This window comes from Trachemys scripta, chromosome 4, assembly GCF_013100865.1.
Source record: "Trachemys scripta elegans isolate TJP31775 chromosome 4, CAS_Tse_1.0, whole genome shotgun sequence".
Classification (NCBI taxonomy): domain Eukaryota; kingdom Metazoa; phylum Chordata; order Testudines; family Emydidae; genus Trachemys; species Trachemys scripta.
This window is the reverse complement of record NC_048301.1, coordinates 62,233,670-62,250,451: the sequence shown is the minus strand read 5'-3', so window position 1 is coordinate 62,250,451 and position 16,782 is coordinate 62,233,670. Positions and strand designations below refer to the sequence as shown.

The 16,782-nt window shown below is 40.5% G+C and overlaps 1 protein-coding gene across 1 annotated transcript in view; it reads left to right on the top strand.

The window, feature by feature from the left end:
* LOC117877371 (cytosolic phospholipase A2 epsilon-like) overlaps positions 1-16,782 on the top strand; it is a 49,362-nt gene that overhangs the window by 16,146 nt on the left and 16,434 nt on the right. The window contains exons 4-13 of the mRNA XM_034770446.1: positions 42-178; positions 3,457-3,588; positions 4,757-4,797; positions 7,198-7,240; positions 8,110-8,167; positions 9,841-10,007; positions 10,126-10,212; positions 11,946-11,983; positions 14,874-15,021; positions 16,107-16,243. Of these exons, the coding sequence (XP_034626337.1) occupies positions 42-178; positions 3,457-3,588; positions 4,757-4,797; positions 7,198-7,240; positions 8,110-8,167; positions 9,841-10,007; positions 10,126-10,212; positions 11,946-11,983; positions 14,874-15,021; positions 16,107-16,243 (988 nt within the window). The remainder of the gene's footprint in view (positions 1-41; positions 179-3,456; positions 3,589-4,756; positions 4,798-7,197; positions 7,241-8,109; positions 8,168-9,840; positions 10,008-10,125; positions 10,213-11,945; positions 11,984-14,873; positions 15,022-16,106; positions 16,244-16,782) is intronic.

The following is a 16,782-nucleotide window of genomic DNA, read 5'->3' as shown; positions in this document are numbered from 1 at the left end:
ATTGATACATTAACATTTATGCTGTACCTCTTTTTATACAGTAAGCCATTCTGATTGCTACGTCAACCTGTCGTTGCCAACAGCTACATGTGAAAAGATCCAGACCAAAACTGTCAACGACTGCAGAAATCCAGTGTGGAATGAAACATTCTACTTCAGGATCCAGAGTCAGATCAAGGTAAGAAACTAAGAATTCCCCTCTTTCAGCAGCCTGGAGATCTGTTACCACTTACGCAGAAGTAGGATTTTCAAGTCTTCTACAACCTGCAGTTTAAAACACTAGATGATTAAAATACCCCCAATAAAATTCTTTTGAGGTCATTTTCTCATTTTTGATAACTATTGGTTTGGAGAATTCATATTTTAAGTGTCTGGGGTAAATTAAGATAGCTAAAATTCATTTTTAATAAAGAAATTGTTATTTTTCTGAGTTAATGGAAACTACACTAGTAAACAGGAGCCACAAAATTCAGGCTTATTCTTAAACTGCATTACCACACAACCCCCTACAGGCACTGAATGACAACATGCTGTGTAACATGGAGGGAAACAGTGTATCATCATAACAAATTCAGTGATCCTAGGAATTGTTACCTAACAATAAGTGCTAGTAAATATTCAGAATTTTGACCCCACAAGAAATTCTCATATTCTGAAATTCTTTTCATTCCAAATTGGGGGGAATCAAAATATTGATTGTTTTTTTTTTTTTTTTTAATGGCATGGAAAGTTCCAAAAAAAACTTGGTTCGGAAATGTTGAAATGAAACATTTGCACATTTCTACAGCAAAATGTTTCACTTCAGTTTGTTGAATGAAATCAAAACATGTTGCTTCAGCTTGGCTCAACATTAGGGTGTGTCCTCCTGAGCTACTGCAGTAACTTATTGGAGTAGTAATTTTGGTGTCTCATGCCCCCATTCTCCTAAAAGGGCCAAAAGCCCCAACTAGACTGCATCTCCTCGTATGAATCATGCTTGTTCAACCAGGATGAGTCTTCAGAGCATCATGGGAGATGGAGTCTAACCAGGAAGTCCAGTCCATAGAGGAGAATGGAGGTGCAAGGCACCCAAACTACAAATCCCATGAGGCATTGCAGCCACTCAAGCAAATACAGATTAATGTTGAATTAAACATTTCATTTAGATTTTTCCTAAAAGAAAATACAAAACTCCAGAAAAATCTACATTTTCCCAGAAAAGTTTTGATTTTGTGGAAACTGCATTTTCCATTAAAAAAACAAACAAACAAACAAAAAAAACCCCACCAAAAAATAAACAAACCCCCAAATCCCAAAAACATTTTGATGAAGAAGTCCCAACCAGCACTACTAACTACTACTGAATTGACTGATTCTTTAGTGGATGTTATATACAGCAATGTTTTATCTACTCAATACCTGACAAATTTTGAACCATTAAAGCATTGAGATTCCTCACGGATTTTTACTTTGCTGTTCTATCTGCCATCAGAGTGATTCAGTCTCAGAACACAATGCACTCCATTCAGCTGTGAAGCTGAGCCAGGAGGCCTGAACTGGTGAATTGTGTGCATTACAGCTAAACTGACGAATATGTAAGCCAGAAGAAGGGTTATTGTGGGAAAGCTGGTTGTACTGGGATAGAGAGGCCAGTGACTAGTGTCACATAAGGAACCTAATTTTCTACAATGAATTTAATTTCACATATACATTTTGCTATCAATAGAGTGTGCTGTTCTTTTATCCATAGAATACTCTTGCTGGAGAAGCCAGCACCATTGGTAAGTTCTGTCAGCTGAACTGCAGTGATTCAATGAATTTACAATTGCCAAATACTACGCTATATGTTGTCTCATTGTACTCATCTTTATACCATATCTATAATCTTAATAAAATTACTCTTTCAGAAGAAAACAACAATCTACGTTTTTTTTTGCATATTGGTGTTTTTAAATATTTATTAAATGACCAAAAGGATTCTAAGACCCAAATCTTTAAAAAACAGCTAAGGTAGTAATGACACTTCAAGTAAGTGATGGTGAAACTACATTGTTAGAATAGTAACAATAACACTTAAAAGTTATATGCCACTTATGTTCAAAGTGCTTTATACACATTAACTAGTAAAATATTATATTAACTAACTGTCAGGACATTTAGTTATTAAGAAATAAATATATGAAAACCTGGAAAATTTAAAGTTAATGTTAAAGATCAAGTTAAAAATACCAAACATGTACAAGTCAAAAATGTTATAGTTTAGGTTAAAGCCTTTGTTAGCAGCTTGGTATCAAGCTAAAGTGCTGGGTAAACTGCAGGATATTTGGAATATTTCTTTAGTAAAAGGTATTTAATTTTTCAGCACATATATGGCATGTAAATATAATTTCCTTATATGTGACAACAGAAGATTTACTTGGTATTGTTGTGCAATTAGGCGTAATAATATAAAATCCCCACATACAGCATTAGAATTGCATTTAGTAGGTACTTTACCATAGTAATTACTATGTCACCTGCATGCTGATGTGTAGAAAATAAACCACATATTCTTATTACAGATTACATGGCATTTGCTTTGGATCACTCTACCACTCAACGTAATTTGACAATAAATGAATTCTTACAGTAACCACTGCTACACAATTCATAGGCAGTGTTCACCTGCCTGCTCAGTGAGACTGTATCAATTCGACCAAGTATGTGGCCCTGAGCTTTGTGCTAGAGGACAGGTTTTGCTCTTTAGTTACAGGCTACCCATAGTGGTCCTGCCCCTGATCACACTGAAGTCAATAGCATCATTTGCATTGATGTCAATGGGAGCAAAATGGAGCCCAATATATGTGGCCTGTAACTTAGAGGCAAATCCTTCCCCCTCTTCCACAAAGTGAAAAGTCCCATATGCAATGAAACTGGTAAGTTTATACTGCACAGGAGCAGGATTTGTGGGGTCATGGGGCCCTGTACAGTCCCATGCAGTGGAGGTTGGGCATGTGCCAGTGTACCCACCATCATGCAGATCCACCAATCATTTCTCCCTGTACAGCAAGGAATGTAGGAGCAGCTGGGATTTGGCTTCTAACAAACTTTCTAGATTCCTTCAGTTTTTCCATTGTCTCTCTCATGATATCTTTCCTACACAGGGCATGACAATTAGGTTCCTGGCTGTCATGGAGTGCTAATATGTGACAATTCATTGGAGGGGCCTGGTTTCTTACTTATGCTGTGGAAACAGAATGTATCATTCACTCACATACCTAACTTACAGCATTTAAGTTGAACTGGGGAGGAAACTGTATTACTTAGATTTAGAATAGATTTCTTCAAAGTTGGATATTTGCAAAATTTCCGTATCCCTTCACTTTTCTTCCTCTCCCTGCAGAAGGTAAAAATAGACTGTCCCCAGGAGTCTCTGCTTCTTGGGCTCTGTGAAAGCCAGCATGTAGGATTGCTAAATCCCCTCATCTCCCTTCTCAGAACGTGCTGGAGCTGAGTGTCTACGATGAGGATGTCGTTACCCAGGACGATCACCTCTTCACTGTGTACTTTGATGTAGCTAAACTTCCACTTGGAGAAAGAGTTCTCATATACTTTAAGACTGACCCAAAGGTGAGATCCAAAATAATAGGCAGGGGTGGGTGGGAAAGACACACTTGCCTCGGTTTCCTGCCAGCTACTCATACTACTACTACTATTTTTCCTTCCTATGTCATGGATTGGCCAGCTATACCTCCAGTATGTCTCAGCTACTACACAGTAAAACTGCTTCACCTTTATACAGAGCAATTTGGCCTCAGCTTACTTGGCCAGTGGAACATGGCAAACATATGATGCTCTTGGCAAAGACCCTTTCTCCTGGTCTTGCCACCAAGAACGAACCTCCCAGAGACTGTCAACCCCAATGGCTGTAATCAGAGATCTGTTGTCCAAGTTTTCCATTGACCCAGCAACTGTGTGACTGTAACATCTAGATCTGGTACTAGTCTAAACTCAGCTAAAAATTATATTATCGGACACAATTTTCAAATACTGGCATTTGAATGAGATTTCTAAATCCCACATTTGGTCACTTAAATTAGCATTTAAAAACATGAATTCATATTTGAAAGGTAAATACAGGATCTAAATATATTTAAGTATCCTTATTTGGAAGACTGGGCTCTGTAGTTCACAAACATTTTCTAAATGATTACATTACAATATCACATATAGCTGAAATGGAGTGGCATACAGCAGGAAAGCTTAGCATCTAGACATCTGGCCATTGTATTTATGTTTTAACAATATCGCTGGCATATTGGTGCTGTTGATGCAAATATAAGAAACATTGGGCAGGAGAGTTAACAATGTCCCTTAATCATTCAGTAATAGCAGTTTTTTAACAAAATAGAATGTTTTTTAACATTCCTCAGAGAGGTCAAAGAGATGAGGTAACAGGACATATAACCCTGTTAACCTTCCCATATTAATAGTAAGAGCAGCTACTGGGTAGTAGAATAATGTCAAGAACATAAAAAAAATTAAGACCCTAGAAGATGAAGCAAACTGCAAAGTGACTGACTCTACACCAAAAAACAAAAATGTGTGTTAATTTGCAGAAGCTTCATAGAGTTTTAGGTCAGAAGGGACCATTAGAACATCTCATCTGACCCTCTGTATTTCACAGGCCATTAAATTTCACCCACTTCCTCCTCTATTGCATACCACAGGACAAACCCTGTGGGGAGAGAATAGCATATAGTGACTTCACTCATTTCTGTTTTTTTTTTATTTTTAGGCACAGGAGGAACTAGAGGTAGAATTTACCTTGGAGAGCATGTAAGTGAAATACAAATTAATTAGAAGATGCAAAAATTCAGAGAGTAATAAACCAGCAATTGGAAACCTGCTTCATATAATTGCTGCCTCCAAAGGAAATTGCCAGACCCACTGGATTCAGAACTCTAGTAAATTCCCCACTGGAATCATGTATACAGCTTATCTGTATCAGCAGAATCTGGGTGTTTGTTCTATAATCTGATCACCTTTAATGTAAAAAAATTCTTCCTGGCATTGGCGAGTCTCTGCACAACATCAATTTGTGGCCTAGTTATACTCTTCAGAAGACTTATTTGTATCAATCTTTTTATGTATGCTCAAGCTCAGATATGGTGGAAAATCTCTTGACTCGTACTTGTAAATCGAATTGTTCGGTTAATTTTTCATCCTAATTCATACTCACAAAGCTGAGAATCCTTTGATTGCCACCCACAGCACCACTTCAGTCCCAGAAATTTTCTCCCCTATATACTAAATTGAATATTTACTAATTCATAATGATAAAAAAACAATACAACATAGCTTTTTTCATCCATAGATCTCCATATGACAGGTGAGTCACATTGAGGTCATTCTCCTGCCTTAAATAGCTTTGCATATGGCGGGAACTCTTTGTTTCCAAACTTAATTCCCACACCAGTCAGTGGAAAAACACTGGTATTCCAGGATGGATTCCAGTACCAGGTGACTTGATCACAGGACCTTTCAGTCATAACTCAAAGGCTAGTTGTAACATCCTCAGGAAGCCTTCCCAGGAAGGTGGGAGATTAGCATCTTCAAAGGCCTATTATTCTGTCTAATGGCTTTCCTCACAGTGAGCCATTCTAGACAAGTGGTTTTCAAACTGTGGGTCACGACCCAGTACTGGGTCGCGGAACGTAAGGCCCTGGGTCACTGCAGCTCTGGTCAACACCACCGACCAGGCCATTAAAAGTCCCGTTGGCAGTGCCACCCGGCTAAGGCAGGCTAGTCCCTACCTGTTCTGACACCACGCTGCCCCCTCAAAGTGGCCAGCAGCAGGTCTGCCTCCTAGGTGGAGGGGCCACGGGGCTCCGTTTGCTGCCCCCACCCCAAGCACTGGCTTCCCACTCCCATGGGCTGGTTCCCTGCTAATGGGAGCTGGGGGGGAGGGGGCGGTGCCTGTGCCTGGTAGCCGGACCTGCTGCTGGCTGCTTTTGGGGCACAGAGTCTTTTGGAACACAGAGTCTTTTGGGTCTGTGGTGCCAGGACAGGCAGGAAGCTGCCTTAGCACCTCCACTGTGCCGCTGACTGGGAGCCCCCCAAGGTAACTGATACCCCAGCCCTGAGCTCCCCCCAAGCCCCTTCCTGCACCCCAAACCCCTCATCCCCGGCCCCACCCCAGAGCCTGCACCCCCAGCCCAGATCCCTGACCCCCTCCTGCACCCCAACCCCCTGCCCCAGCCCTGAGCCCCCCAAACCCTCCTGTACACCAAACCCCTCATCCTCGGCCCACCCCAGAGCTGTGATCCCCTCCCACACCCCAGCCCAGAGCCCCTCCCACACCCTGAACCCCTCATTCCCGGACCCACCCTGCAGCCCTCACCCCCACACTCCAACCCTCTGTCCCAGCCCTGAGCCCCCCGCCCCAAACCCCACAATTTTCTTCAACTGAGTTGCCAGAAAAAAAGTTTGAAAACCACTGCTCTAGACTGATTGCATTCTGACTGGTGGGCATCCCCGACATGTAAACCCACTTGTAATTGATACACAGTCAATATTCCTAACTTCAGATACAGAAATGATATATGCATACAAATAGGATAATCATATTCAGTAAATCATAATGTTTCCAATGATATCTCACATGCCTTATCATGCCCAAATGCATCTTAGTTATGCCATAATCACATCATAACAATATCTCTATGAAGAATATGGGGGTGTAGTGTCACATTTAGAATCAAGACCGCTTCCCAGCATGTATATCCTAGTGGACTAGCATAATGTTGGTAGATTAAATGTACTTGACAACGTGGCCTGTCCTGAGAGGTGGAATTTAATTGGCTAAACTAAGAATCCAATTTACATGGTTATGGGACTGTGATAGCACTGTGAAAAACTATTTAGCCCCATTATCAAGCATGATCGAAATTGTTTTTAAATTGTGATTTCTTCATATCAGTCAGTTTTGGCACAATGGTAAGGCTCTGCTTAGAAGAACAAGAATAACAGGAACTGTAGCAGGTGTGCATAGTCAAAGCAAGCGTTGTGAGGAACTTTGCATCACATGTCTGCCACAGTTACTCTTGTTGCCTGGTCTTCGCTATCACTCCCAACACTTCCATATGAGTGTCAAGCAAGATAAACATCCAGGGGGAAAAGAGTGGTCACTTGATTTAACCTAGCAGTGAAATATGTATTTTTCATTTTGTTTCCTAGTTCAGGCCCTCCTGAAGCCATCATAACTAATGGAGTACTAGTGGTAACTTTTTGTTCTGTGATCTTTCCTGTCATATAGCAATACTGGTAATACAGGTGGGACTAGAGAAGCGGGGAGCAGCTCCATAGTCAGCAGGCCAACACCCTCTCTTTCCTGATTAGATAGGCTGGGAATGAAGTAACTATGATTTCTCTGCTATTCAGCTGTTTCACCCTATTTCTTAGAGTGTATATCCTGGAGCGTCCCACTATAGGAGAGGCCGTGATTGGAGTAGCTGTGAGTTCCCTCAAGCCAGCACTCCTCCAAAAAGGAACACAGTAACTCCTACTTGCAAAAACTGGAAGTGGTATAACTGTGAACCCCCTCACAGCCAGTTCACCCACCCCATTCCCTACAGTGGGAGACGCTGAGATAGGTGTAGCTGTCAGCTCCCCCCCCAGACATCAGTCCACCACAATTTCATACAGTGACAGAGGAACTACCGCCACCTAAAAATCCATAACAATATTTTAGAGAAGGGCTGTTTCCACCAATGACTCCTGTGCTCTCAGTAGATTTCTCTAATTATGTTTTTGCCTTGTTTGGTCTTTTGTATCCCTGTTAGGACCCTAAAAGTGCTGCCATTTTGCATCCTGACATACTTAACTCTAGACACCATTTAGTTTGTCATCAGCCCCCACTGATGATTAGATATGACTCCCCCAGAGCCTTTCACTTTCACTCATCATTGACTAGAGGGCTTAATGCTGAGCAGTGCCAGGCAATTAGCGCTTCCAGGGACTGAGAGTGCTGCCTTCACAGTGTTCAAACCCCACAGCCAGCTCAGATAGTAATAGATTAGGATGGGGAATGGAATCTCAAACTGAGACATTCTCTGTGATGAGTTGTTCTATTGTTCTTCTCTGTTACAGTCTCGTGCACTTTGCTGTTTGGAAGTTCAGGTGGATGAGAAGAAGCAGCAGAAATCAAGTGAGGTTACTGCTTTATTAACTGGCTGTTAATAATCAGATCCTTACACTGCTATAGTGATATGTGTTCTATAGATCATTACAATAAATGCATGGAATAAAATAATATTTTCAAATTATTTGAACTTTTTAACAATTACAGAAAGATGCGTGATCTCTGTTATGGATTACATTGACTCCATCACATACATCTATGTGGCTGTATGCAAACAGACTACAGTAAAACAACACTAAAGAGAAGGTTTTAACCACACAAGAGTCAGGATATTCAGAGTTATGTTTCTATGATAGCAGCCTTAACTTTGGTCCCTTGCATTAGCTGATGTATATTACAACATGGTTTTCATTAGCAAACAGGAAATAATTCAGAGTCCTAAATTTTTGCATCTTTAATTACAGAAAGGAATTCAGAGTCTTTGTATTGTATTATTTTATTTATTAAACTATTGTATTAGTTTAACATGCAATAAACAAATCCATTGTAGAACATACATGCCATGGTGTAGAATTGGGGCAAGACCAAACACTCAAACCAACTAAAACCCATAAAGGTAGGTTTCTAAATCCAGATTTAGTGCCAGAACAATTTTCAGATGTGCTGAGCAGTCAGCATTATGATGCTATAATAACCCATGCAAGAACTATAAGGAAGATTATTATAATATCAACTTATTGTCTGTGAAGGAACTAAACATAAAACAAATGGAACCAAAGAAACAAGATCTATGAGGTCATTTAACAAGCACTCTTGGTTAATGTTGTGGAAGCAGTTATTCTCCGACAATGTGTACAATATAAAATGCTATAGTAGAAATTTGTTTCACTGGAATATAGTGCAAAAAAATTTCCATTTAGAACCCCATGCATATGAACCCCTTCAATACAAATCTCCTTCTTATCCTATTTTCAGCTATATCCCACCTATGTATATCATTTGTCAAAAATCTTGCTTGATTATTTTAATCCCTTTGATTCAAATATTTTTGATGTCTCCATGTCATTGAATAAATCGCTCTGTATTGTATGGCCTAATTTTTAAAAGTGATGGTGATATTAGTGTTAAACTGAAGACATCTGAAAAGGACCTGATTTTCAGTAGGCAGGTGCTCAGTACTTCCTAAAAGTCAGGCTCCCTCAAAGTGTCTCAAATTGGGTACCCAAAATCAGGCATCACTTTTGAAAATGTAAACCTATGTGTTTTGAGAGAGAAAAGAGTGTATTTCATACATTACACTCATGGAACAAGGGCAATAAAATACAGTGTGTTGCCGAAAAGCTTGAAGAGATTGTTTAGTGTATCATACAGACACTTATTATTACATACAGAAGTTTACTATTTTATGCAGATCACATTTAGTATTAATATTTTAGTAGATGAGCTACAGCTGTGATCCGGAATTAACTACCATGTCCAGTTTTTTAGTATGAAAAAGCATGGTAGTTATTTTTCATGAGCATTAGTTCTTTCATACTTGTATACATTAGGTTTCATTTTGTTTAGCTGAGTAACAGGCTTTTTCTAGAGGGATTATGTTTTTCTTGGCTTATTAGATGGACTCTTTGAATGCAATATAGAAAACTCAGAAGTGTTTTCTTAAATTTGATCATGTAAGCATAATTTTGCAGTCAGATAATAATAAGGTTCTCTGTGTGTTTTTTTTCTTTTTCCTTCAGGGAAAGACCTCTCCCTCACGGTGAAAAGTTCCTATGAAGGAACACAGGATCTTACACTGGGTCCTGATGCTATCATTAGCCCTTCATTTCCTACCAAGTTCCACTATGTCAAGTATATGGAGCCAACACTGAATGTTATGCTTCCGAAGAAGAAGCGTTACAATGCTGTATGTTATAACTGTCCTTTATAAACATAATAGTAATAAGTAGATGACATGATCTATTTTGATGGGGGAGCAGGGTAACCCTTTCCTTTTTGTGCAAATAAACTTTTTTTCCCTCCAGCGTACCTGTACCTACACTATAAGCACAGGCTCCCCAGTTGTGATGCTGAATTCGCTTCCCATGGGAGAGAGAGTAACAGTAGCAGAGGTGAGTGCCGGCTGCCAGCCTTTAGGAATTAACAGTGACCTATTTAAAAATTATAATGTAAGAATAAAGAGCTAGATTATCCCCTCCCACAGAAAAAACCTGCAGGAAGGTACTACGAGGGAGAAAAACTCTATGAATTTCTCCTCAGACCTTGGAGAAAGGAACTGCTTCCTTCTCCATGGAGCTGGGATCTGTGCTGCAGGGATGACTACTGCTTCTCTGGCTCCTTTTTCCATAGCAGCATAGGCGCTGCTAAAGGCCATGCTGTCATTTGGCTGGGTCACCTTGCACATGCTAACAGAGGATACTGAGATGGATAATACAGCTGAGTTCAGAGCAGAGAAGGGTGTCACTGAGTAGGACGCCTCCCTTGCTCCATCTCCACCTTCCATAAACAGTTTGCTGAGCCCCTTCTGCACTGAGCAAGCATCCATAAAGGGACATTTTGTGGGGCTGGTGAAGGGGGCCGGTGCCACAGCGTTGTCTTTTCAGTTTCCAGATTTCCAAGAGACAATCTGGGCCAATGCGATTAAAAAAATACTGGTGTTGTGCAAATGTGTCTTGAACTGTCCTTTAAAAAGAGGAGAGGCAGGCTGAACAGCAGGGAGCCCCAATTCCCCAGCCTGTATGTATTCTGCCTCCTTAATTCCCCAGCCGCACTCCCTCCCCCTCCCCAACTCTGCCTCTCAGGACAGCTCCTCAGCTATACAGTAAGCTGGCCAGTCTGCCTTCATAGATTTAGAGGCAACCGTTGTCCTTTTGCTTCAGATGAAGAGGAGTTTCTTGGTACAGTTTATAATATCAGTCTTGCCATCAGTGCTATCCACTGCTCTCTCTGTCTCAGAAGGGTGTATTGATGTCAACTATATGTACAGCACATTGCACTAAACAAAAAAAAATACAGACACACAAAGAAATATTATAAAGACTGTAACAACCACATTTTTAAACAATAGAGGCTAAGATTCACATGCAACAGGCTTACACATATTTGCACACAGAAACCTGTCCACTGCATATACAGGTAGAAAATGTGTATGCAAATACCAATTAGCATGGTTAGCATGTGCAGTTAATTGCTTTGCCTGCATAAATGTGGGCACAAGCACTTCAATTTCCCCCAAAAATATTACTTCTAAGAAAAAATGAAATGTTTCTCAGTCTGGCAAACCTTTTTGAAACAACCTGGCATCCAATATGCTTCCTAACCACAGAAACAAGCTCCAGTTCTGGTACTTCAGGCTTTTGAGACTCATACGCTAGGCTTCCATTCTCTGCCTTAATCACGAGCCTTTCTGCTGGGGCCTGGTATATCTTATTTTCATTTGTGCACTGTCTAATACACAATAGATCTTTGACTGTTGCTAGTCAAAGTCTTGCAGTTATGAGACTGAATCTGGGAGCTTCAGGATTTCACTCTTCATTGCGTTTGATGGTTTGCATAATTGAATGGGCACTGGAGGGAACTGGCTGGTGCCAATGAGGTCACAGTCAGGTAAATTGGTACAGTTGTCTGAAACCTTTGGGAAATACTGAGCTACTAAGAATAAATTCCATTACAAATAAATTAGTGGTTTTGAAGCTATTTACATCTCTTAGATTAGTGGGGGACTCAATTTTGTGGCTGCTGTGCCTTGTTGGGGAGCAAATAAATCTCACTCTCAAGGCTCAAGGGAAGGAAGGAAAGCTTAAAACTATGATTGTACCTTCATAATTACATTCTTGTTTTTCAGGAGAAAAGATTTGATTTGCATGTGAAGGCAGAAGACTGGTAAGAGCTTTTCTCCTGTTTCTTTGGATGCCAGTGACATTGTCAGCCAAGCTTTGTCCGTGCCACTTTCTGCATTTTTAAAAAACCAAACATTTTTGGATTGAAAACTAGAATGTATTTTTTAAAAGAATGCACAACACAGACCCAATATATGATACTGGACATTAGATAGAAACTACATTAGACAGGGTAGCTAGTAATTTGTGCACACACTGACTGATATGTTGCCCACTTCCTTAGTGTTATCCATAATCTTATGTAATATATAGCTTGGGCAGATTAAGGCCCCAATTCAAGAAAGCATCCCTATTCAGGAGAGCACTAACGTACCTACTTAAAGTTAAATACATTCTTAAGCCCTTTCCTGAACAGGGAGAGGCTTAAATATGTACTTTAGTGCCTTCTTGAAGCGTGGCCTTAATCAATCACAATACAGCAACGTTTATTCTTTTTCTGCATTAAAAAAAGGCTTTTTAGTTCTGTGTACAGCAGTCACTGCAGAATAGCACATGATTTTCATAGGGGAGTCCCTCACCACCACTGCCATCTTGATCAACTTGTCTGACAGTAATGACTAGTTTCTGCTGCTCAAGCTGATGAAAATACCTCGGGCTGCCAAACAATACACTTATCTATAACTTTCTTTTAGAATGTGTAACTAATTTCAAAGCAGTCAAAAATTATATACCCACTATACCAAGCTGTTCAATTTAGTGTTACATCTGCTTATTAATTTATTTATCTTCCAGTCACAGCACCAATAACAGCCCTGTATTACTGAGTTCACTAAATATAATCACTAAGGGTACGTCTTCACTACCCGTCGTATCGGCGAGTAGCGATCGATTTATCTGGGATCGATATATCACGTCTCGTTAAGACACGATATATCGATCCCCGAACGCGCTCACCGTCGACTCCGGAACTCCACCAGAGCGAGTGGCAGTAGCGCAGTCGATGGGGGAACCGCGGCCGTCGATCCCGCGCCGTGTGGACCCCAGGTAATTCAATCTAAGATACTTCGACTTCAGCTACACTATTCGTGTTCGTGTAGCTGAAGTTGCGTATCTTGGATCAATCCCCCCGCCAGTGTAGACCAGCCCTAAGGGGCAAACCCTTCCCAACTGCACCAAGCCCAAGTAGCTGGGTTCTGTGAGTGGGGAAAAAGGAATTCTCTCTCTGCTCTGGTTCAGCAGTGTAAAGTAGCTGCTCCATGCTTACCAGTACTCTTCTAAGGCTGTCATAGCTCATGCTGTTGTAACCCACACACCTTCTGGGTGGGATGTTCTGTCCCATCTTGTGGCACCGAGACCACTTTGAGAGAGATTAATGAGTCTTCTGTCAGATAAATGGCTGTTAGCTCATGCAGTAGAGGCTCACGCACTAAGCTCCAGAGGTCCCTGGTTCGATCTCGATGATGACCGGGGTCTGTTGGTGTTACACTGTTCTCTTCCCCCCACATTCTGTCATGAATGTTCTGGTGGATCTGAATAGTGATGGGTCCACTGCCTCCAACCTAGCCCTGTCCTGCCCACATTCTTTGCTCTGTAAGCCAGTCCTTAGGATGCACAGCAGCTCAGATTCCCTGTATAGAGTCCACAGATCTCATCCTCTCCATGCCGCAGAACCTTACAAGTAGCATTGTACCAATGGCCATCTGCAGCCACTGAGCTAGGGACAGGATTTTCCCTTAATATAGCTGGTGCAGCTAGATATGGGGATCTGCATCTGATGAGGAAAGGATAATCCTACTAATCACCATCAAAAACGATGTTAATATAAAATGAAAAATAGTGTAGTGCTGCATGACTCCTGATCTGCATGGCATACCAGTACCAAACTCTGCTGTAAATGGTGACTTCTGCACCAGCGCAACATAAATATTTAAATGAATATTACAGTCAGTGCAGTGAACTTCTAAAATTGTTTATTGCACTGGAAACCTCATTATTCATTTCATAATGCAGCAGAAATTGCAATTCCAATGTAGAATTTAGCACAGAAATAAGAAAGTTGTGCTGAATAATTTAGGTCCAGACTGCTGAGGCTACACAGGATTCTGCTGGTAACTAATATTTTGTTGTTGAATTTTTCAAGCCTTTGGTCCAAAAGTTAATTTCATTTGAAATGCTGAAGAAAATCCACGTACCTGTTTCTGAGTTATCTTGGTGAAGGAAAAAAATGTTTTCTATACACTTTTCATCTTTGCACTTGGATAACTTTAAAAACAGTTTTGTTTTTAAAATTTAAATTTGACATGCCCATAATTTTCCTTCTTGAGTAAGATTGTGCTTTGCACTTTGTGACTAAAACTAGACATGAAAGAAATCTACTAGTGCTTAGCTATGAAAAGCCATGCTTGAGTAGGAAGTTTAGAGTTTCTAGAGTGAAATCCTGGCCCCACTGAAATCAATGACAAAACTCCCATTTACTTCAATAGGGCCAGGATTAAACCCTATATCCTGTATGGACTGCTGCCAGGAGAGGGCATCATGATTACATATACTTCAGAGATGTTAAAAATGTAAATGTAATTCTGTGGTAGTATTTAGCCACAAGAGGGTGATGACACTCCACCAATTTTGCAGTCATCATTCAAGAGGCTCCTATGAAAAATTGGCCCTTTAGGTTTTTAACCTTAGAGGTAAAGCAGAAGTTCCACTTCGGTAAATTGCAACAATATATAACTTTAGCTAATTTTAGAAAATAAAATTAAAATATCAGCTAATACTGACATCATCCTCTTCTCTCCTTATTATGTTACATCAACCTGATTATACAGGGGTGTGAAAAGCTTTGTCTATACATATGTTTAGGGTTTTCTGTAGTGTAAGTCCTGAAATCGACCACGAATATTAATATGTAATAAGAATGCATGTGTTTGTCCTAGTCATTGTTCCTGTCCACAAGACCTAGATGTGCGCATAGGGTATGACCTGTGTGCAGAGGAGAAGGATTTCCTGTGCAAAAGAAAGAAGTATGTTGCTGCTGCCCTGAAAAACGTTCTCCAGCTAGAAGAGGACCTGCAGGACCATGAGGTATGTGAAGTGGAATCCTGGGTGTCCACTCTCTCCTTCCCTTGTGTGAGTGCTCAGCAAACTGGACAGAAAATGTGACTAATAAACAAATAATAGCTGGAGCATGTGCAACCCCTGTACCTAAAACAACGAGGAGTCCTTGTGACACCTTAGAGCCCATTTATTTGGGCATAAGCTTTCATGAGCTAGAACCCACTTCATCAGATGCATATATATATATATACCTGCTACTGTATTTTCCACTCCATGCATCCTGGTCTGGTGTCTGACTGCCCAGCAAGGGGTCCCAGTGCTGCAGAGGCAGCACAATGTGGTCTTTATGAGGAAGGCGCACCATATGTGTCTCTCATATGTCTGGCCATTTTGTAATGTGTCCACCATCTCCAGTTCTGGGGCTCGTACCTGTATGTTCCATTCCGGACCATAAGTGGTCTTGAATGATAAATACCCATGCACATTAACTAAACCAATTAGCAAGTATTTAATGCATTGCTTGAATTCCATCAATTGTGGAGTGAGTGATAAACCCCTTCAAGAGGGCTCAGTTAACCTCTCCAGTGAATATTTTTTAAAACACCTGCTCTCTGTTGCAAGCCTGTGAATTCCAAAAGCAAAATTTCTGTTCAAGTAACTTAATGATCCTGGGGGGGGGGAGGGGGGGGGAGGGAAGGTCCCTGTCAGGGGTGATTAAACAACATTTTTGAATTTTCTCACAGGTTGATAAGGAGATTTAAAAAAACAAAGGGGGAATAGAATAGAATGAAGCAATAAGGAAATGAAATGGCTGGGGGTGAATACTACATTTCTTGCATTAATAAAAGCACCTGAATTTACTATGATTCCTGCCCTTCTCTATAGAGGTGGGGTTGACCCCTTGGGTTTGGATCCATATCTGATTCCAAACTTACCCCGAGGGAAGATGTATTTGGATTTGCTGTTCCAGTTCTGATCCAATAAACAGAGAGACCTTAACTATGAAATTTTGGAACTGAACTGGGTCCAGTGTTCTATTTCCGGTCCATTTCCAGTTCTGAGTAATCATGTGTGCTTGGTTTGCACTATCTTTCTGTCTTTGTGTTGAACAGGTTCCAGTGGTGGCCATCATGACAACAGGTGGTGGAATGAGATCATTTACAACGACATATGGTAGTCTATTGGGTCTCAAGAAATTAAATGTCTTAGACTGTGCAACATACCTGAGTGGTTTGTCTGGCACGACGTGGTAAGCAGAACTCAATCAGGGGTTTTATTTAATCTTTCTGTAAGATGTTGATACAAAGAGCTCTGGTAAAAAAATATCATGGAGATGCTAATAGCAGCTCTCCATCATAAAGATTGTAATCCTATTTCTATTTTGGAGAGCCTCCATAGGTCAGGGTGCAACCAGTTTCCATTATAAAACCTTATTTTAGCCCTTCCCCATAAGTTGTCTTGACATTTTGGTTTGGTCTGAAAATTGCCAGAATGGCTGTGAAGATTCTGCAAAGTTTGAAGAAAATCTAACAAACTGCTTTTCAGTTACAGGTCATTAAATATTACCTTAATTTGAAAGTTTGACTTTGTCTAACATTTCTTTATCTGCCTCTTGCTCAAAATGACTTATTACATCTTCCAGCTTTCCATCTACTGCAGTTAAAATCCTTTAATATGTTGCACCAACTGTATCTGAATAAAATGGGTAGTGTTTAAGCACTGTTGTTAGGGATTTGTTGTTGTTTATAGCTTTGGGTCCAAACCTGTTTCCACTGTTGTCTGTTGTTG